The sequence below is a fragment of the Sinocyclocheilus rhinocerous genome, unplaced genomic scaffold (assembly GCF_001515625.1).
Source record: "Sinocyclocheilus rhinocerous isolate Xijiao unplaced genomic scaffold, SAMN03320098_v1.1 scaffold1168, whole genome shotgun sequence".
Lineage (NCBI taxonomy): Eukaryota > Metazoa > Chordata > Actinopteri > Cypriniformes > Cyprinidae > Sinocyclocheilus > Sinocyclocheilus rhinocerous.
The window spans coordinates 1,106,457-1,129,029 of NW_015650373.1; the positions used below are offsets into that span (position 1 = coordinate 1,106,457).

General features: G+C 36.3%; 1 protein-coding gene and 1 long non-coding RNA gene across 2 annotated transcripts; both read right to left on the reverse strand.

Annotated features, from left to right (window-relative positions):
- Window positions 1-269: 269 nt before the first annotated feature.
- LOC107711920 (dihydropyridine-sensitive L-type skeletal muscle calcium channel subunit alpha-1-like) lies at window positions 270-22,454 on the reverse strand. Its single transcript, XM_016517010.1, has 42 exons — window positions 22,031-22,454; window positions 20,545-20,650; window positions 18,932-19,071; window positions 18,600-18,733; window positions 17,733-17,885; window positions 17,401-17,606; window positions 15,153-15,256; window positions 14,687-14,826; window positions 14,459-14,543; window positions 14,219-14,379; window positions 13,725-14,019; window positions 12,384-12,480; window positions 12,098-12,167; window positions 11,608-11,740; window positions 11,340-11,469; window positions 11,192-11,251; window positions 11,002-11,108; window positions 10,107-10,194; window positions 9,760-9,867; window positions 9,620-9,672; window positions 9,376-9,522; window positions 9,067-9,268; window positions 8,674-8,832; window positions 7,899-8,009; window positions 7,727-7,810; window positions 7,143-7,190; window positions 6,919-6,945; window positions 6,684-6,809; window positions 6,061-6,126; window positions 5,854-5,945; window positions 5,549-5,708; window positions 5,306-5,433; window positions 5,081-5,177; window positions 4,464-4,566; window positions 4,289-4,390; window positions 4,067-4,194; window positions 3,854-3,976; window positions 3,542-3,762; window positions 3,377-3,462; window positions 2,409-2,494; window positions 2,228-2,314; window positions 270-2,113 (listed from the first exon to the last, which is right to left on the reverse strand). Exons 1-42 carry the CDS (start codon window positions 22,231-22,233, stop codon window positions 1,883-1,885), a joined length of 5,187 nt encoding a protein of 1,728 aa, XP_016372496.1. The 5' UTR covers window positions 22,234-22,454; the 3' UTR covers window positions 270-1,882.
- LOC107711981 (uncharacterized) lies at window positions 15,726-16,388 on the reverse strand. Its single transcript, XR_001636753.1, has 3 exons — window positions 16,186-16,388; window positions 15,988-16,108; window positions 15,726-15,756 (listed from the first exon to the last, which is right to left on the reverse strand). It is a non-coding gene; the product is annotated as an uncharacterized LOC107711981 (long non-coding RNA).
- Window positions 22,455-22,573: the final 119 nt, after the last annotated feature.

Genomic DNA, 22,573 nt, shown 5'->3' on the forward strand with positions numbered 1-22,573 from the left:
TCTGTATGTGCCCACAGGCAAATTTAATCTAGATGTAAAGCTCAATAATAGAGTCACAGGACAGTTATATTAATATTAAAGCTATTCAGTAAAATTAAAATGTGATTATTACTGTGCTCTTATTTGAAAAACTGAATATCGTTTATTTTTTAAGTGTTAATATTAAATGTTTTTTATCAAATTATTTGCATATTTTCCAGATCATTTATATAACACAATATGAATCTAAATGGCTAGAGAGAATTTTCCCATATCCCAAGAAAAATGTGAACATCTCTTTCATGTTTATTAAATTGCACTTTAACTTCATTACATATTCATTTGCAAGACACACACACAGGCTGAGGTGGAAAGGGAAAACGTGTGTATCTAAACAACCCAAATCCATCAACAAAATTTTGTACTTTGCAATGAAATATAAAAATGTGCTGAACAGAAATGACAGATCAGACATTATACAAGAGAAAATACAGCTTTAAGACGTCTATCTGTGGCATCGGTCAACACATTCTTTTAAAGTTCAGCTATACTCTGAAAAGGTGCAACTTTGCAATATTCAGTGAAGTCACAAGCAAAATGATTTTATATGAGGACTTCTGCTGCTACATTGAGAAGATTAAAAAAACAGGTACATTGTTGCTCAGTGAAAAACTTCTAGAGCAACAGTTTTTAAAAAAAACATGTTTCAGTGTTATTTTAGTCAAGTATCTGCACTGTATTTTTGCTGTGCATGCTTTACATGTAAATGTCTACATCTAATGTCCCTAGAAAACTCCTCTAGCCCAAAAAATGTGTCAGTGGCTGTGGGTAGTGCACACACAAAAACTAGTCATTCTCATGGGGACACAATTTAAATCCAGCCTGCGTCACGCACTGATCCCATCCCCACTGTCCTATATCCATCTCAGCTGTACTATACAACAAATATACAAGCCGGTAAATGAAAAAAAAACAATCCTTTATCCTTTGCATACTCCAGAAAAAAGGGGAAGTTACTCCATGTATAAGCCAACGGCCGACATTTCATTTTCAATCCCATTATGAGCACTGAGGAAGATTCTTTTGAAGAATGTAAAGGCTCATGTGAAACATATGAATATGTACTTCAATTTGCAAATAAAAATCAATTCATTAAGCCTTTATCGGACATTATAAGCCCTTCCTGCCTCTTTTGTAAGTCACTTTGGATAAAAGCATTTACTAAGTGAGTAAATGTAAAAACACAAATTAAGTGTTTTGCATATTGTATTTGTCCTGTCAATCACAATCATGCAAACATTTTCCATTTAAATTAGATAAAAAATGAAATAAAATCGAATTTCTTTTTAGGACCAGTACGCTTTATGTATACAGTATGTTTTTTTTTTCTTCTAAATTTCTTCTTTAAAAACTGCCAAATATTTTCTTGTAAACAAGATGTCAGGATGATAATCCTTCCATTCAGTATTTTATAACTAAATACAAAAAGGTTTAAACCACAGGTACATGTGGCAGACAAACCAAAGAAAAGACTTGCCTTTGTGGCTCTATGTCCACAGATTACAACGTTTTTAGGCATTTGTCTGTGTTATGTAACTCACTCAAATGTAAATGTTCACAGAACAGTGTGTGAACAAATTTATTGAGGATGTTTGGTAAATTCCTAAATCAGAACAGCCATCAGAAATAAAAATCACCTGACTTCATATAAATAGCAGTAACGTTGTTCAGACAGGCGTCCTTTTTTTTATATGTTATTTCTCTTACCATCTTTGAAAAAAGTACCCTTCAAATCAACCAGTGCACTACTTGTTCATAAACTGAAGTAAGTGATTTTGGACAATGGCAGAAGACTTAGGCTGATGACGTCTTATGAATTTGCTGAATGTCTCTCAGTGTGTTACTACACCGCACTAGTGTTTTCCTTGGGTTTGGTTGACTTGGTGCCGGGTGGAATTGGGATGGGACGGCGTTTACGTTTTGTTACCTTGCCGCTCTGCCCGTTAACAATACTCTGAGCCATGCCCTCCATATCCTCCACACCAATATTAATGGCTTCTGCCAGCTCCTTCCTAGTCACAAATACAAACTGTGGGTCCTCAGCCAAGGAGTCTAGACCACCGTCTCTCAGTGCCTGAGGATTCATACAAAATACATAGTATTTATTATAGTATTTTATACAATAGTCTTTCCTGAGAAGGTACGGAATGAATGTTAAGTACATGAGATGTGGCCTGGGGCCTTTTACCTGCTGAATGAGTTTGTCTGTGGCTGGTGAAGCTTCTGTTGCTTCTCTCTGGTTCTTTGACGCTCCATATGAGGGGTTATAGGGGAACTGAGAGAGTCAGACACACACGGAGGAGTCAGAGAGGAATATCAAGTAGTCACTGGACCGTGTTTAGCTCAGGAAATGTGACACCTGTCCACACCTGTGTGATATCGGTCCTCACAGTGAAATCTGACAGCCGTCTGTCATCAGCGCTTGAGGCCCCGCCCACATACAAACTGGAGTCTCCTATTGGTTGCACAGGAAATAATGTCATTTATACAATAAAGTGTGTAGATTACTGTAATTATGATTATTATCAACTGGATTTTTTCATGGTGAAATGATTATAAATGGCTTGATAGATTATAATAGAAGTCTTTTATGCTCACAAAGGCTGCATTTATTTGATCAAAAATACAGTAAAAACAGCAATATTGTAGAATATTTTTACAAATGAAAATGTTTTCTATTTTAATTGATTTTAAAATGTAATTTTTTCCTGTGATGTGAAGCTGAATTTTCAGCAGTCATTATTCCAGTCTTCAGTGTCACATGATCCTTCAGAAATCATTCTAATATGCAAATTATTCTTAAACAGTTGTGCTGCTTTAATATTTTTACAGTACAGTACAGTACAGTAAAAACATGATTTTCAGGATTCTTTGATGAATACAAAGATCAAAAGAACAGCATTTATTTGAAATATAAATATTTTGTAACATTACAATGTCTTTACTGTCACTTTCGATCAATTTAATGCATCCTTGCTAAATAAAAGTATTAATTTCTTTAAAAAAAAATTATATTGACCCCAAACTTTTGAACAGTAATGTATATGGTGGCATTTGTTAGAGTGCCTTTAAATAAAAATGTATTTAAAATGAATAACATTTAATAAAAAAGTAAATCCGTTTTTTTCAATGTAATAATGTAAAATAAATGACTGAATTACAGTAAAGAGTTGAGTATATAATTTAATAAAATGCTTAATTGACCTGAAAACAATATCACAATTAAAAAGAAAAAAATCTTATGACTTCTAATAAAAGATAACCTTTTTCTAATGAAAAAAAAAAGATAATATAAATTTGTTTATTCTTTATTTCATTTTTTTCCTCGATCACCTACTCTTTTCACATATGTCCTCGTATGAATAGTTTCTGGTTGCAGCAGGTGACAGTGACTCGCTTTCAAATGTAAACCTGGATGACATACTAAAAACAGCATCAAATGAGCATTGTGACCTTTACAGATACACATTAAGTGCATTTTTCATTATAGTTATCCACTCACTCTTCACTGAAGTTGGCATTGTTATTGGTGTTGGTTGCTGGCATGTTATCAGGGAAGAACTCAGAGTTCGGGAGGAAGAAGGAGTCTGGAGGTGACTCTACATCCTCCAGACGAGTCTCCACAAACTGCAGGGGCCTCTGGCTGGTCACCTGTGTGGAGAGAGGGCTGCTGGGCTCAGAGGAGAAGGGGTCTCTGTTCAGTCCAAACAGACCTCCTGTCCGCTGCATAGATAGAGACACAGAGACTGTAAGTCTAAATGGACGTCTTAGTCTACATTTATCTATTTCGTTATGAAGATGCTTCAGTGCAGACCCTGTAGATGCCCTCCTCTCCGGCCTCCATGGCACGCTCCATCTCATCCTCAGCGATCAGGTCACCTGAGATGGCCCTGTGCAGCTCAGGTGCTGCTTCCTCCTCGATGCTGCGCAGACCTGCCTGCAAAGTCAGACGGAAGTCTTATTAGTATTTTGCTAGAAAAGTGTCCTTTTTATGATAGTTACTACAAACATTTATCATAAAGTGCACCTTAATCTCATCAGCGTTCTTCTTGGTGGGCCTGTAACCGTAGTATTCCTCCTGCCGCTTCATAAACTTGCGGAAGTGTTCCTGAATCAGGAAGGTTGCATAGAACTTTCCAACAGTGACTTCATCCTCTACAGCCAATGAAATGACATTACAGTCAGACATGGATTGTATTTAAAAAACTTGTTATTTAAACATAAATGACTATCATCGCAGCTATCTCACCTCCAATGGGCGGAATGACCTGGTCCAACAACTTCATACTGGTCCTCTTCCAGATTGACTTAATGATGGCTCTCAGCTCCTCATTGGCCTGCTCAAAGTTTCCTAACAGAAAAACGTAAATTAAACACTATGCTGCGAAATAAACTGCTAATTGAATTTGATCTTAATTACACACCTTCAGTTTTGATTTTCAAAGCTGTTCTGACCAATGCGAAGAGTGTGGCGTTGAAGGTCACTGTGCCGTCGCTGTTCAGCGGCATGTTCATGGAAATTAGGCGCTGAGGTAGAAGTTCACAAATACAGATTTAAAATATTCACTGAAATACACTACTGATCAAAAATTTTGGATCAGTACTTTTTTTAAATTAAGTCTTGGATGCACTGAATTGATCTAAATGAAAAATTTAAATTCCAATTTTTAATTGTATTGTTTACATTGTTGTTGATAACAATATGAAATGTTTCTTGAGCAGCAAATCAGCATATTAGAATGATTTCTGAAGGATCATGTGACACTGAAGACTGGAGTAATGGGGGCTCAAAATTCAGATTTGCCATCAGGAATAAATTACATTTTAAAATATATTCAAATACAAAACAGTTGTTTTAAATTGTAATAATATTTCACAATATTCCTGTTTTTACTGTATTTTTTATCAAATAAAACGCAACCTTGGTGAGCATAAAAAAAAAAACATCAAAATTTCTTACCAACCCCAAAACTTCTGAACACTAGTTTACTTTTAACAGAAACCAAAAAAAAACAAAACAAATAAATGCCAATTGTCTTACCTTACATGCTGAGCGGTGGGGACAAAATTTACCAAAACCCAGCGGTGGTTGAATCCTCCGCAGGAGAGTAACTACATCCAGATGTTTGATTCGTCCCCTTTTATAAGGACAGAAGGCAGTGTACTTTATTATGTCTTAGGGCAAATCATAAAATAAATATCCAAGAAGCACAGAGCTACAGGATAAGATGACACTGGCATTGGAGCCTTGTGTGCTTTAACTCACGTTGCTTCAGGGTCATACTCTGCCCAGATCTTCTTGAACTCATCCAGGTGATGTGGGCCAAGGATTGACCAATCGTGAGTGAGGTAATCAAAATTGTCCATAATGACAGCCACAAACAAATTGATAATCTACCAGGAAGATAATGATTTAGTTTCTAAAACAAACAGCAATGTCGGATCCTGTATTCTGATCTGATTTCCAAGTTTACCATGTGTAAGCTACAAGATCCTCATATTTGCTTACCAAAAATGCACACAGCATGTAAAAGCTGAGGAAGTAGAAGACAGCGATGCTGGAGCCGCAGGTGTACTCCTCTCCAGGGCCGTAGTCTGATTTGGGGTCACAGAGCTTCCCGTACATAGAGGCCAGCATGATTTTAGGCCACTGCTCTCCAGTGGCCACACTGTGAACCCACACATTCATCAATTACATGATTATTCGACTAAAAATAGAGTTGCACTATATGAGCTCTCAAGTTTGCAAAGAATGACTTTTATTAGAGAACAAACAAGCAAAACATTTTTTCTCTCAGTACATTGTTGACTCACCGGAACAATACCAATACAGCTTGAGGGAAAGTTTGGAAGTTGTTGTTGCGGTTAATCTCTGTACCATCGACCAGAGCAACTTTACCAAACATCTATAAAGAGAAGGAGAAAGAGAGAGGAAGAAAGAACTGGAGAATAAGATAACAAGAATGAGAGCAACTACAGGAAATTTAAACAAATGAAGGAAACAAGGTAAGTGAAGCTCACCTGCATCCCTATGACAGCATAGATGAAGAAGAGCATGACAATGAGAAGAGCCACATGAGGCAGTGCCTGAAGCAGGAAACACAACATCATATACTGTAAGATACATTTAGTTAAAGCTAAAGCACTTTTCATTAAAAAATTTAATTAATTAAAAAAATTAAATTAAATAAAAAAATTAAATTAAATTTAAAAATAAAATAAAATTAAATTAAATTAAACAAAACAAAACAAAACAAAACAAAACTAAACTAAACTAAACTAAATTAAATCTAATCTAATCTAATCTAATCTAAACTTAAATCAAAACAAAACTAAACTAAACTAAAATTAAATTAAAACAAAGCTAAACTTAAATTAAATTGAAACAAACAAAACAAAACAAAACTTAACATAACATAAAATAAAATAAAATTCTTGTCTTCACCACCTAGCTACTGTTGTAAAATTCAAAGAGATTCAATAAAAATTAAAAAATTAAAAAATAAATAAAATTAAAATTAAATTAAATTAAATTAAATTAAATTAATACATTCGTATGATCCTTATATATTCTTAACTAGCCATTATTAATCATTTCATTTTCTTTTGTCACGGAGATGTGATGTGTAATTATCTTGTCTGACCTGGAAGGACTTAATAAAGGTCCACAGAAGGTTCCTGATCCCCTCTGAACGATTGAGCAGTTTAATGAGACGCAGCACACGGAACAGCCGGAAGAACGTGATGGAAACTCTGACATTTTCTGCATCCTATAAATGAGTAAAATTATGAGATAAATATTTAGTTCCACCTATAAATATTTAAAGTTGCCCTTTTTCAAGTGTTTAAAAAGAAAACAAACCAGGATAATGTACTTACAGCTATTGCCTGCATTGGATTCACTTCCTGAAAAAAGAATAGACTCTTTTCACTCTTTTCCATCAGTCATGCAATATAATACAATGTAATAGCAGCATATAATATCATATAAAGCAAAATAGCAACACCATAATGTGGTATGATGCTTATTTGTGGACAATTAAGCTTCTAAAAAATGATAATGTGAGCAGAGTCTGTCCCATGCAGTGCAGAATGATATTTACAGCACAACCGTGTAGACACCACAGTCCTCCACTGGCCTCCAGCGCAGCCTGAGAACAGAGAGATGAGAAGTCAGGGTGATGGATGAGAGATGACAATCATAGAAACGGAAATGCATCTTGTGAATCAGAGACAAACATCAACATAACATCAAAATTATGGATCACACTTCCAAAACAAGTGGTTATTTATATAGACAATAAAAAGTGCATCAAATCACTCTTGGAGATGTGGAGCGGTGTGTATTAAGCAGCTGTGAGAGATGGAAAGAGGGTGGTTCATTAACATATGTGAAATGAATCATGAAAATGAGCCCATCAATGGCCACTGATGAGTGAAGTTGGTTGAATGAGAAGAATACTAAGCTGGAACTGATGAAATCGGTACCTCCTGTGCACTAATGCTGACATTGACTGCTTGCTGTGGTCTGTGCTTCATGTATCGCTAAATACGGGTTTAAAATACAAGCCATTGTTGGTCGCCATTTAAAATGCTTTCGCTTTTGTAGAGACATTGACACAACATATAAATCACTCTGACAATATTTTGACGTAAGTGTGGAGTCTCAAATTATTGTCATACTCACATCAACCTCACTGAGGACCACGTCAACAATACTACCGATCACGATGACGAAATCAAACACATTCCAAGGATCTCCAAAGTAACCCTGTGTCAAGACACACACAGAATACCAATAATGTCATAAAATAGAGCACATCTTCTTACACAGTTTTATATGGAGGAAGCAGGAGTACCTTTGCTTTGAATGCAATGAGTTTGACGATCATCTCGCCAGTGAACAGGACAGTGAAGATGAGGTTGAGGGTGTCAGAGAGTTTGGTTATGTGATCGGACTGGTTGCAGTGCTGTACCACAGAGAGAAGAGAGACAACAGATTAACAAAGCAGCCATTTTGAAATTGTTTTATAAACTATTATACAGACTGAACACTGTTCTGACTAACATACTGACTGAATGGGATTAAGCTTTACTTTATTGGCTTGAAAACAGTGGTAAATGTTAAGGTTTTTAATGGTCAAATTAAAGGCAATATAAATTTAATGAAAAATAATATTACATGCAGCAATAAAATTACATAGTATTTACTGAAATAATGGAAAATAATCAATACGGTATATATGCAAAATAAAAAATAAAAAAGACCCCCCACCCCCCAAAAAAAAGCCAAATATTGACTGAATTAGACTACCACTCAAAATCAGATTTTTTTTATGTTTAGAAGGAAGTTTCTTATGATCATCAAGGCTGCATTTATTTGATCAAAAATACAGCAATATTGTGAAATGTTATTACAATTTTTACAAATACAATTGTTTTCTATTTTAATATATTTTAAAATGTTTTGTAATATTATTAATGACTTTACCGCCTCTTTTGATCAATTTAATGCATCCTTGCCGAATAAAAGTATTAATTTCTTTAAATAAATCTCCCTGACCCCAAACTTTTGAACAGTAGTGATGAATATCATTAGCTGTAAATAACGGTAACTGCTATTTAACTGCTTACCTGCATTCCAAGACACAGCGTGTTGAGCATGATGAGAAAGAACATGAGATACTCAAAGTAACAGGAGGTCACAAAGTACCACACACGGTACTGGTGCGGGTTCTTCGGGATGTAGCATTTAAGGGGCCGTGCTTTCAGTGCATACTGTACACACTGACGCTGGTGAGGGGTGAGACGGCAAGAGAAGATGATTATAAAATGACAGCACAGTAAGCCCAGTTGCATTAGCATCATAAACCTGATAGATACTGTATATACAATAAAAGTGGAGTTAAACCAGGTATTTGAAATGTTGATATACAGTATACTGTAAAAAGGATATTTTGTTTAACTTTTATCGTTCAATATACACACAAATCGCATGTGAAGAACATCAAAGACCACACTGGTTACCTGGTTCTTGTCCAGCTCGCAGTTCTTGTATTCCTGCTCTCCTTGTTTTTGGAAAGTGACGATGACGAAGCCCACAAAGATGTTCATCATGAAGAAGGCGATGATGATGATGTAGATGATAAAGAATATGGAGATGCCCACCCGGTTATTGTACAAAGGGCCTGTGTCTACTGCATTTGAGTCTATAGCCCTATATAGGATCCTGTTGAAGGTGAGTGAAGGAAGGTTTTGTGTGAAACATGTTCTTGACTGATGAAACAATGTTAAAAGAAGATAAAAAAAAATAGGATGAGATTTTCACACACTTACTCTGGCCAGCCCTCAAATGTGGAGATGGTGAAGAGAGCCAGTATGCCGTTCAGCACATTGTCAAAGTTGAAATCGCTGTTGACCCACTTGCGCTGATGGACCTCCATGTCATGAAGAGAGTTTTGAACATACTTTAAAAATGTTCCCCTAAGAACAACCAAAAGCAATGTTTTAGATACATACCAGCAGCAACATTCAGAGGAAAAAGCACACCATTTAAGGAAATGTGGCTAAAAATACTCACTGACACTCCTCTGCTGTCGTTTGAAGGGGGTCCGTACAAGAGTACAATTTGCCCTAAATAAAGGTAATACATTTAGCATACAGTCACTTCCTCCATTTTAAAACGCAAGGTTTTAAAGCACATTACGGTGGTTGTCTCACCTTGAAGAGCTGCACTCCAATGCAGGAAAACATGAAGTCTAAGAGCATGGTGACCAGGACAATATTACCAATGGTCTTTATGGCCACAAACATACACTGGACCACATGCTGGAGATGAAAATTTGAGTATATTTAGTGCCTAATTTGTATCATGCTTTGAAGATTGGCCCAAAACCAACCATATAATAGTAGCATTCGAAAAGTCCTCAGTATACTTTATACTATATACTATACTATACTATATAAACTATAGTTTCAATGGCAGCTATCCATATTTAAATACACAGACAAATGCTACATAACAAATCAAAGCAGCTTTTTCATTAAGATGCTGAATGCATACCCACCTTTAACCCTTTGGCTCTGTTGATGGCCCTTAGAGGTCTTAGTACCCTCAACACCCTGAGAATCTTCACCACTGAGATGGTACTCGACCTGCAATCCAATAATGCAATTCAGTTAGTGGCCTTGACTGTATTTTAATTACAAAAATATTAACTTGTATGATTAATTTCATTTCTTTTTTTAGAAAGTACTACCAACAAATCTCACAATGTGTTTCTTTACATTGGACGCTCTATATGTTTTTAATTCACTGAACAGGCTCATAAGAATCATTCATTCTCAAATGGGAATACACAGGTCGAGCATTATGTTTTGGATTCACTAAAAAGAACTGACTAATAAGAGTCATTCAATCAAGAAAAGTTTGAACTGTATTGGTTGCACTATGTGTTTTTGATTCATTGAAAAGAACAGGCTCACAAGGGTCATTCATTCAGGAATCGGTTGGACTACACTCAATGAGCTGAATGGATCTGAGACTCACTTGGACTACTGTACATTAGTCGGGCTAAATATTTTTGATTCACTGTAAAGGACTGGCTCATAAGAGTCATTTATTCAAGAATCATCTGAACTACATTTGGTTGTGCTATGTGTTTTTAATTCACCGAAAAGAACTGGCTCTTAAGAGTCATTTGTTTGCTAATTAGACTATGCTGTTCACACATATGTTCACACACTGTTTGTACATATTGAATTACGTACAAAAATGCTGTAGGTGTTCATCAGTGGAATAATGCATGTGCGAGAACAGTTAACTGATATTTTTTATTTAATAGGTTGTCTTTGTAATTTATATATTCCTTGTGGAAGACAAAAATAATCTTGTCAAAGCATTAATATGATGGGTAATGTATACTAAAAAACTGAAACAACATAAAATATTATTGAACTTACTCCATGCCCATGGACAAGAGGGAAACACCCACAACAATGAGATCCAAAATGTTGAAGGAGTTTCGGCAGAAAGAGCCAGTATGCAGGAACGCTCCATAAACCGTCATCTAAAAATGCACAGGTCAGTGCTGAATTAAATGTCAGCCAAACCACAAATCTGAAAGTAACATCAAGTTGACGATCACATTACCTTCAGCACAATTTCAATGGTGAAGACAGTCGTAAAGACAATATCGGCATAGGCCAAGACCTGTGAAAGGAATTAGTGAATGTAAATTTTTAACGGATAACTAATAGTTCAGTTAAAAAAGCAATACAATAATCAAAGTTTTTGCCACCTTGTTTCGGAATGAATGGGGGTCGATGGGGTCTTCAGCAGCCAGGGAGATACTGCTGAGGAGGATGAAGAGGAGGATGATGTTGGTGAAGGTCGTGTGGTTGATGATCCTGTGGCAAAGCTTCCGGAACCTTTCGACAGACAGCATCAGTTATCAGACAGCAACAGTAAATCATTTTGCGGCCATTTGTTAGGCACAATTAAAGTCTAGTTCTAAATTTAATTTTAGTGGTCTGCATGGTATTATAAATCAGGGCATAAAGCCTCACTTGTTCTGTGGGCCAAAGATGAAGAAGGAGCTGGCCTCAGGCATGGGAACCACTGTCTCCTTGAGCTGCAGGTCGGCCATGGGTCTGGGTCTGGGGCTGATTGGGATCTCTGGTTCCTCTTCCTCATCATCACCTGAGCAGGAGAGAAGGATTACAGCTTGGTCAACTCAAAAATACTATGCTTTTATTTGTGATCTACTTGTGTGAAATAAGATGTATTTGGATTAGCATTGATCATGAAGCCGTTTATGCTGTGAAGCTAATTTAATTTTGCACAGCTCGAAAATCTAATGAAAATAGCCAGCCCTGTGGTTTAAAATGCGCTCCATAAATGAGCTTGGAAGCTGGAGCTAATAATACATTTTACTTATAACAGATCAGCTATCTTTGGACTTCTTCCTTTACATGTTTCGAGATGTACTGTGAGGTCTGAGCCAGCATTTTATGGAGTGCAGAGCCCTCAGTTGATATTTAAACTCTTCAGCCTTACCTGGAAAGTCTGCAGGAGGGAAGGGGTCTTTCACTTCATTAACATTTGATTCAAACTCATCTATCTTGAGCTGGAGATAAAAACATGATGAAACTGGTTTAGGCGTTTACATTTTGTTTATTTAGCAAACAATAAGCTAGCGCCAGAGCCTAAAATTTGATGTGATTGACTGAAGACCCGATGTGGTGGATCATCCTGATAGTGCTAGACACAAGGCCAACTAGTCAAAGTATTGCAGTAGGTTTATCTAAAATAAGCACAGTGAGCTCTTTCGTGTCGGCCATACCTTTGCTGTGGTGGGCATTCCCTCAGCTTTTGACCTGGACTCCATTAGTCTCTTAGCCATCAGGGCCTTCTCCTCCTCACTTTTCTCTGGCAATGTTCTTATTTGAATAAATAAGTTAAAATGTTGTTTAGTAATATATAGATATGCAAATACACTACCATTCAAAAGATTGGGGTCAGTAAGACTTTTTTAAATGTTTTTGAAAGAAGTCTCTTATGCTCACCAAGGCTGAATTTATTTGCTCAAACATAAAAAATGAAAAACAGTAAAATTGTCAAATATTATTACAATCTAAAATAACTGTTTCTGTTTTATATATATTTTAAAATGTAATTTATTTCTGTGATGACCAAGCTGAATTTTCTGCATCATTACGCCAGTCTTCAGTGTCACATAGTCCTTCAGAAATAATTCACTGTAAAAAATGACCATGAATTTAATGGTAAAAGACTGTAAAAATGCTACAGTAAAAACCTGTTAAATGGTTAACGGTAAATTCCCCTACTATATACGGTGAAAATCTGTATTGGACATTACATGTAATTTTACGGTAGTATACCGTTTTTGGAAGTGAAAAAGACCGTAGGCCTATAATTTACAGTGAATAACCGTAAATTGACATTCCCAGAATTCCCTGCGTTACATTTCAAATTTGATGTTTTTTTGTTGAAATAACTATGTTTCTTCTTAGTTTTTTCTTATCAGTTTTGTATATTAGGGTTGTGTGTTACACCTAATGTTGTTAAATGAATGTTTATTGCATTATTTCAGTGTCATGTGTGTTACCATGATGGTGTTTAGTGTTTGTGTGAATGACACTGTGCACCTTCTATATATGTTATTATTTAAAAGCTGCTTGTGATGGGCTTTGTTTCATCATGTGACTTTCTCATCATCACCTGCATTTGGTGGTTATCAGTGTATTACAAAGGTACAAAACAGATTTCAGTACTTCAATAGGTTGGTATATTAACATTATTTCACTTAATGAAATTACGGTATTTAACTGTAAATTTAAGTTAAAAAGGTAAAACCTTAAATGTTGCTACTGTATTTTTTTACGGTAAAATTCCGGCAACCACAGCTGCCGTTTTTTTACCGTAAATTTTAAGGATTTTTTTTTACAGAGTAATATGCTGATTTGATGCTCAGGAAACATTTCCTCTTATTATCAATGTACTGCTTAATTTTTTTGTGGAAACAACATTTTTTAGGACTCTATGATGAAAAGCTCAAAAGAACAGCATATATTTGAAATCTTTTGTTACATAATAAATATGACTTTTGATCAGATTAATGCACCCTTGCTGAGATAAAAGTATTAATTAGATGTTCTTTTACCTCATGAGTTTCCTTCGGGCTTTCTCCTCTGCTTTCTCTTTCAAATGAGATTTAAATAAATGAAAGTACCTTGTGATCTTGAATAAGCGTAGGAGACGTATACACCTCATCACAGAGATCCCCAGTGGTGTCATGATGTTTGACACAACCAGGATGATCTCCAGTATTCCGATCGTGACCACAAAGCAGTCAAATCGGTTGAAGATGGACATAAAGTAGGCTCTCAGACCAAACGCATACATTTTCATAACCATCTCAATCGTGAAACAGGCGAGCAGGATTATATTGGCAGTGTCTGCAAACAGGACCAAGACTCATCAAGATCTCACTTCATTTGCCAATATATATATAAAAATCAATAGAATTATGAATGATTCTGTTGAATCATTCTATTTTTAAAGATTCCTTAAAACAACCAAAAAAAAAAAACTAAATAGGAGTTGGGAATCTTGTATTGCTTAATGTATTGCAATGTATTGCTTAATGGAACGGACCTTGAAAACTTGTTAACCCCTCAGTCTGGTTATGATGCTCCGTCGCAATGACCAGAGTGTTGAGTAACACAACAAGGAGAACCCACCAGTTGAAGAATTTAGATTTGACCCAAACATGACACTTCCTTCGTAAAACAATGTTCCAGCGGCGTGCGAGACGGCTGCGGATTACACAATAAATGAAAAATCAGTCTTCGGTTAAATCATGATGAATATTTTTGTTCTTGATTGCACACTCACTAGAAATAGATCACCCTGTTGATCCCCTCCATCTTGTACAAACTGTCTGTCTCTGAATCAGTGTTCTTTCTAAGAAGAAGAAGTGCTGGAGAGTATCAAAGTAGTGAGAAACTTTAAAGATGCAGTTCCTGTGCTTTTTATCAAATATACATACATTGAAATTTTCATTCGAATGACATCAGATATAGAGGTAGACAGACAGACAGAGGACTGTAGTAGCACCATTACCCTCATAATCTCCATCCATAACTTCAGCATGAGTGATCCATTCCATGTAACCTTCCAGATCCTCATCCATTTGTTGTCGCTCTCGTAGCTTTTGGTACTCTCCTCGTGACCGTGACTTCTCCCTTTCCTTAGTAAACTCCCTGCATAAAGGAAAAACTCTTCTCAGTTAGGCCACTTAACCATGAAGTTGAGTTTGCTGAAATGGCTTCCTGGTCATGTGATATTCTTGTATTTCTATGTCTCTCAATAAGGTGAGTCATTTAAGTTGATTGAACAGATCTGTGTCCCATAAACCATTCAGTAGACTCATCCAGCCAGAGTGCATTTAGATGAAATAATAATAAAAAAACATGTACAATTGTGTTTTAGTTTATCTCACACTTCCAAACTTGTTGACCAAACTTTAAGTAGAGAATAAGCAGTTAGTATTAAAACTTTTTATTAAAAACGTAGCTCGAGCTAATACCCGCTCAGTACTCCAAGGACGAGGTTCAGGATGAAGAAGGAGCCCAGAAGCATCAGAGTCAAGAAGTAGATCCAGGGCCAGTCATTCCCCATGGCATCATGAATCTAAAAGATCAAATCATCACTAATATATTTGATTTTGACAAACATGAATTTTGAATTTGTTCCAAAAATCTTGCTCTATATAGACAAACTGTCACTCTGTGCATTATTGGTGGGGATTTTTCTCTTTCTGCAGTTTACATCTTTGCACTAGTAGGTGGCGAAAGTGGCTGTTTTTATGAATGAGTCATTAAACCAAATTAGTTCAAACACACTGACTCGTTCAGGAATGCAACACTACTTCTGTGTATTTCCTGGAGACGCGCAAGAGTTAAGGGGTCTTTCACACATGTTATTGCCTTAAAAAAAGAGATGCCATTTAAAACAAAATTTATTTCTTTTAACTTGAGCACAGATTTCTAGGACACTATGTCATGTGCGAGATGCTGCATAATATGCGAGGTCATATATGGTTGTCTATTGTTGGTTTTTGTCTATTGAACTGTGTAAAACTAATATCAGCCTTGTTATCGCGATAGCCAAGAACACATTCAAGAGAACGACTAATCAACAGCCTGCTGAGGAAAAGTCCAAACAGCCTCATCACAACAATACAACATGATTGGTTCTGAAATACTTCGCACTTAGAAGCAGAAACAATGGCAAATGTTTCTTTTAGATTAAGTGCTTTGCTATATTCTTTTAAACACACTTAATTCCCATTTATCATCTCTAATCAGTTCGGACAAATTAACAGGGACATGAAAATAATGACATATGCTTCAAAAGGATACAGTTTCCACAGATATACAGAATTATGAAGTAAATGCTGACAAGAATTCCTGGGGATTGAGGTCCACCATGAGCCATGATTCCATTGTACATAATCGAGTCCCACTCCTCGCCAGTTAGGACCTGATAATGAAGCCCAATGTCACATAAACAGCTTCCGTTGTCAGAGCACAATTTCACTAAAACTGCAAGTGGAGTACCTGAAACACACTGATGAGGGCCTGTGGGAAGTTGTCAAAGTTACTGCGCTGAATCACTCTGTCAGGGAAGTTGAATTTCCCACCAAACACCTGCATACCCAGGAGGGAGAAGATGACAATGAAGAGGAAGAGGAGCAGGAGTAGGGAGGCAATGGATTTCACTGAGTTGAGTAAGGATGCCACTAAGTTATTAAGTGATGTCCAGTACCTAAAGACCCATGAGAGGAAACAAGAGTGTTGGTGTAGGAAACATGAATTTTGTGTATGAGAGGTCATTTACTGTAAAAAAAATAAAAAAATAAAAAAATAAACAATAAAATAAAATAAAAATAAAATGAATGAATGAATAAATAAATAAATAAATAAAATTAATTATATAAATAAAAATTAACAACATTTAACCCCAAAAAAATACAAACCAATACATGTTTTTAAATATTTATTTAATAAATAAATATTTTAAAATCACAGAGCAAGTTCCTGTGCAAAAGCCGAAGATACATTCCTTAGACTAGTAAGTAGTAGTAAGATAGTAGTTGGACTAATAAGGCACTCTTCTCATTACTTCAGAGTAACAGTTCTTGTGATTTGTTGCAGGAAAATAAGGAAGTTGAAAAGTTAAGACAGACGGTAGTAAGATTTGGAAATGATGTATTAAAGGGGTCATATGATGCTTTTTTAAAGATCATTATTTTGTGTATTTGGTGTGTGGCTGTTTTTATGAATGAGTCATTAAACCAAATTAGTTCAAACACACTGACTCGTTCAGGAATGCAACACTACTTCTGTGTATTTCCTGGAGACGCGCAAGAGTTAAGGGGTCTTTCACACATGTTATTGCCTTAAAAAAAGAGATGCCATTTAAAACAAAATTTATTTCTTTTAACTTGAGCACAGATTTCTAGGACACTATGTCATGTGCGAGATGCTGCATAATATGCGAGGTCATATATGGTTGTCTATTGTTGGTTTTTGTCTATTGAACTGTGTAAAACTAATATCAGCCTTGTTATCCTGTTGGTCTGAATATCAGCATAATTTAATTGTATTATATATAGTCTATACTGATGGATACATTTATAGTAGTCTATCAGTAATGATTTAACTTTAGCATAGAGAAGTTTAATTATTGCCTGATAATATAAATGAATATTTGTCTTCTGGCCTCTCCACAAGATAGTAAAGAGGAGGATTGACATGCCCATAAGTAATTACCCAGTAGAGCACATCAGTCCAGCTCTCCATTGTGATACTCTGAAAGACTGTGAGCATGGCAAAGCCAAAGTTGTCAAAATGGGTGATGCCAAAATTGGGACCAGGCCAACCTGCCCGACATTCAGTGCCATTGATGGTGCAGCGGCGCCCGTGTCCAGCCTGAGCACATGGCGATGGCTTCTCATTCTCCCTGATGGCAATGATATCTGAAACAGAGGTTGAAAACATTGATCTTGATTACTGATTAATTTCTTTTACATATCTAAAACTTGTTTTCAGTTATGAGATTCACTTTATATGTTTGATGTCAGTCTCCAAATAAAAAGACTCACTAGTGCCCTGGTAGTAACATGTCTTGTGCATTTTACACTTGAACAGCTCCAAACCCATAATGGCATAAATGGTGACCATGAAGAAGACCAGCAATGCAATGTGGAAGAGGGGCAACATGGACTTCAGAATAGAGCTCATTACCACCTGGAGGCCTGGATGACAACAAATATACTTTTAACAAACCAGCTTTTTTTAACATTCGACAAAGACATGATTATATTGTAATCTTACAAGACAGTTAACAAAGCGTGTACATATATGTGACCCTGGACCACAAAACCAGTCTTAAGTCGCTGGGGTATATTTGTAGCAATAGCCAAAAATACATTGTATGGGTTATCAAATCAAAATGATTGATTTTTCTTTTATACCAAAAATCATTAGGATATTAAGTAAAGATCATGTTCCATGAAGATATTTTGTAAATTTCCTACTGTAAATATATTAAAATTTAATTTTAATTAGTAATATGCATCGCTAAAAACGTCATTTGGACAACTTTAAAAGCAATTTTCTCAATATTTAGATTTTTTTGCACCCTCAGATTCCAGATTTTCAAATAGTTGTATCTCAGCCAAATATTGTCCTATCCTAACAAACCATACATCAATGGAAAGCTTATTTATTCATCTTTCAGATGATGTATAAATCTCAATTTCGAATAATTGACCCTTATGACTGGTTTTGTGGTCCAGGGTCACATTTACATTTCTGTAAGCACCTATTTAATCTGTTTTCACTCAACACTGCCTCAGTTTGTTAGAAATATTATAGGAGTATACTTATAATAATTATATATTAAGGTATATTAAGGACCTAGCTTTAAAGTCCTATGTTGCCCTAATTGTGGTGCTTAAAAGTCTTACTGGGAACTCCCGATACGAGCCGCAGTGGTCGCAAGACTCGAAATGCTCTAAGAGCCTTCATATCAAACCCTCCTCCTTTCTCTTTGGGAACTCCTGCTATTGTGTTGATGGTGTCCACACCAAGTGTGAAGAGCCTGCGGAGGCAATTTAAAAGAGCTATTATTTAAGAAATGTGAAAATTCATTTTAAAAATGCCAGCTTTTATTGCATTATTAATACTGCACAAACTCTACAGAAAAAAAATCTATGGTTGAATTGAGTTCAGGACAGTTTTAGGAATCATTTCAGGGTGTTTTGTTTATGACTTCTGGACATTTTAAATGTCATCTTACCCCATGAACACAATGACAAAGTCTAACATGTTCCAACAATTTCGTAAATAGGCTCCCTCATGGAACAGGAGGCCATACGCTACAATCTTTAGGAAGCACTCAAGAGTGAAAATGAGCAGGAAGATGTACTCCAGACTCTCCTGCAAGGAAACAAACAATGTTATAAGAGGGATTAATGGGGTGTAAAACATGATACAGTCACGATTCTGACTTTTTTCCCCTCACAATTCTGAGAACTGCAAGATACAAATTCAGAGTTAAAAAACATTTATTTTGTTCTTTATTTATTTGAATTCAGACCCATATCTGCATATTAAGCTGGGTTGGGAGAAAGTATTTTAACATTAAGAATGTATAACCTACAAGACATTTTCTTCAACTTTCTTGTTCTTCATGTTTTGTAGTTTCCATATCCTAAAATGACTATATATCTTAGAGGGGGTTTTAGCAGCTTCAACACACTGTCAACTGTATCGCATAGATCATTTGTTAAAAAAACATGCGCAAGGTGCCACTGAAAACTGTGCAGTGAGGATCTAATCAGTATGTTTACACAGCACACAGCCTCTCATTCTACACTAACAGGCCATATCAACCTCATTCTGACCATGTCTACTGAGACCCACTCTCAGCTCCTGTTTCATGACTTAGTATCTGAGGAATGGATGGCCCACCGGCGTAAGTCACTAAACCCAGGGGAGTAAATAAGTGAGTGGGTCTCAGATTTGTGCCCTCTGAAATGTAATAACACTCTATGTTCTGAGAGAGGAGAATATGACTGCACATGCTAGTGGAAAGAGTGTGTGACCTACATACCGTCAAAGCTTGAGTCATGAAATAAGAGGATTTATCATGTTTAATTCAAGTGTTTATATAGCTGAAACAAAAAAAAGGTTACACATATAAAAAGAGCAGAACAGCAAAGTTCTGTGTCCACTGCAATTGTGCAGTGGACCCTCAACGTGGGACAGAACAGTCATGTCAATAGAATCTATATTAATTTCTCATTAGATGCGTCATGAAAATCCCCTTCTGAGATTTGAGTGTATTTATAAACACCACACTTGCAGCTTTGGACATGCACATCTCAAATCAAAGACTAAATATAAAACCCATGACACAAAACAGCACCTGCTGCATGGTATATTTTTAGTTTGTAAAACATGATCTAAATTGCATTCATTGTATATAACCCATAATTCTATTTAACTTAAACTCATAAGAGCTTATTTATGCAAATCACAAATTTGTCCTGTGCAAACGCCAACTGGGCGAAAATTTTAGCGCACACATATCAGTTTCAAAACAAATACGTCCCTCTCACAACCCAAGGGCCAAAAGCCTGAGTAGGCAACAATCTGAACACTTTATCTTGGACATGTTTAAGTATCTCAGATTCTCTGGCAACACACCATGAGGTGTGTCTAAAACATAACTATCCCTTTAATCCAGTTCATCCTTGCAATTGCAGTACCATAATGTTTTTGTAGCTACCTGCAGTAGCATTTGTTTTCAAAATTAGTTGATGTATTAATGCAAATGAACTGTAATTAGAGATTATTCCTTTAACATGTATGTTCTCCAATGGTAAGTGTAGTTTAAGAACATCTCACCAATGTTAAGTTGGTGTTGTTGATGTCCTCTTCGGGCATGGGAAGAAACACAGCCAGAGCTATACAGTTAGCGAAGATAGTTAGCAGGATAATGATTTCAAAGGGTCTGAGGGAGTCTGCTCAGGAAAACAATGGGTAGACATGGCAGAAACAACCATTGGAAAATGATTTGCATAAATCAGATTTTAACAAAAATCAACAGTCGCCCAGTGCCAAATACAAGTAAAAGTGGCTTTGGTGACTAAAGAAACGAGAGAGATTTTGGGTAGTTATCTGGTCAGTAACTAAATTAGAATCAATGACACACAAGCCATCTAGTAAAGATGGTTTTACCTCAGTGTAAACATTTACTAGGACAGAATATATAATATATAATACATATATGATTTCATGTCCAGTAAAAAATATTATAATAATAAATTATTGCTGTTTCAGTTTAAACTACATGACTGGCAGTCTCCAACTAACTGTAATTATTAGTGAATTTCTGCCACTAGAGGGTGGAATCAGAATTTCCCTGCCAGCTCAGCATCATGTCCACTAGTGATCCCACACAACAGCTGTACACAGACAGAATATCATTAAACTGTATAAATACATCTATGCAAAAAAAGAGCTCCAAAATTACATTTCCTATTCACCTCTGTACAAAAGCCAAAACACTTTTACATGATAATCTCCAATTCAGATTTACATTTATATTCATCTTACTTAATGAACTAATCAGGAAATGAAAGTTTCACTTCATAAAGCAAATGTTTGCTGTATATGTCAGTTTTGCCTCCAAGCGTGGTCTCAAAGCGGAAGTTAAGAAGCCGCTTCCAACTTTTTCTGAATTGCAGCACAGTTGATTTTTGTTCTTGTTGTGAATTTAGGAACTTGTAGTTATTAAAGATTCTTACAGCATTCAAATGTCTTCAAAAGTGCATTTAATCATATTTACATATACAAAATTGTCAATCTAATAGCTAAAAACCCTATGAAGCCAAAACAATAAAAACTGTAAATTGAGTCAATTAACATTAGCTTGAAGTCTTATTTATAGTATATTTGCTGACTGTAAATAGACTGGGGTTCATCCTTATCATCTTCAGTGTAAAGACCTGATCCAACTGCTTCCAACTGACCGTGGTGAGTCTGACACATAACAAAAGCTTAACACCTTCAGTTCACAACTGAGACAGATTTCCACACCTTAAGACACACTAAACCTGGGGATTATGAAAAACAACTGTGTCTGTTTTTATTTTCTCCACCTCACAAATGGAGCAAATATCTCAGTCTGGTTTTGTTGAACATAAGACGCTGAGTAAAACAGATCTGAGTTATGGTTGCGTGCTTTTTCTGGCATGCATGCTAAACCAGCTCTCTGGGGGATGGATGCCTTTCTAAATCATGCCCATCTCAATTATGATTAAAAACTAAACAAACATCAAACCACAGTCTAAAACTATGGAAACAAATTGGATGTAAGTTTGAAGGATACTTCCATTCCACAATGTTGATGCAGGTCTTCCGGAAAGGGTTTTTGAGCGTGAAGAAGAACAAGGAACGTGGAGGTCGAGGGTTTCCTCCTGTGGCCTGCAGTTTCTTGAGTTTCTCCCTTTGCTTTCTCTTGAGTTCTTCTTCATTCATGATGAACGAGGCCAAAGCTGCCACCCCACCACCACCGCCACCTCCTGACTCCATTTTGGATCTCCTAAATGTGAAATCTTCTCAATTCCCACAAAAAAAAGAGCCAAAACCTGAAATGATTCCTAGTTTAGCAAATCCTTGGTCTTCTTAAGTCCAGGTCAGATCTTTAGTATGGTCCTAAGCTTCATCCACCATCTCGCCCTCTCTGAGAAGGCACAGTGTACCTTCTTGGCCCTGGCCCCTGCTGCAAACCTACACCAGACAAGGAGGCATTGGAGGGGTAGGGAGCATTTAGGCGCAGATGGCCCATTCTGAGGGATATATATAGACGGGCAGTCAGTGTCCATTCTTGGGGGTGTGGAGGCAGGTGGAGGAGGGGATAGGAAGCCTTGGG

Excerpts from the sequence above, each read along its gene's own strand:
- LOC107711920 (XM_016517010.1), bottom strand. The coding sequence starts at position 22,233 with ATGGAGTCAGGAGGTGGCGGTGGTGGTGGGGTGGCAGCTTTGGCCTCG. Across the intron at positions 12,481-13,724 it reads GCCCGAAGGAAACTCATGAG|AACATTGCCAGAGAAAAGTG; the intron begins GTAAAAGAACAT and ends TATTCAAATAAG. Across the intron at positions 11,470-11,607 it reads ATCTTTGGCCCACAGAACAA|GTTCCGGAAGCTTTGCCACA; the intron begins GTGAGGCTTTAT and ends GTCTGTCGAAAG.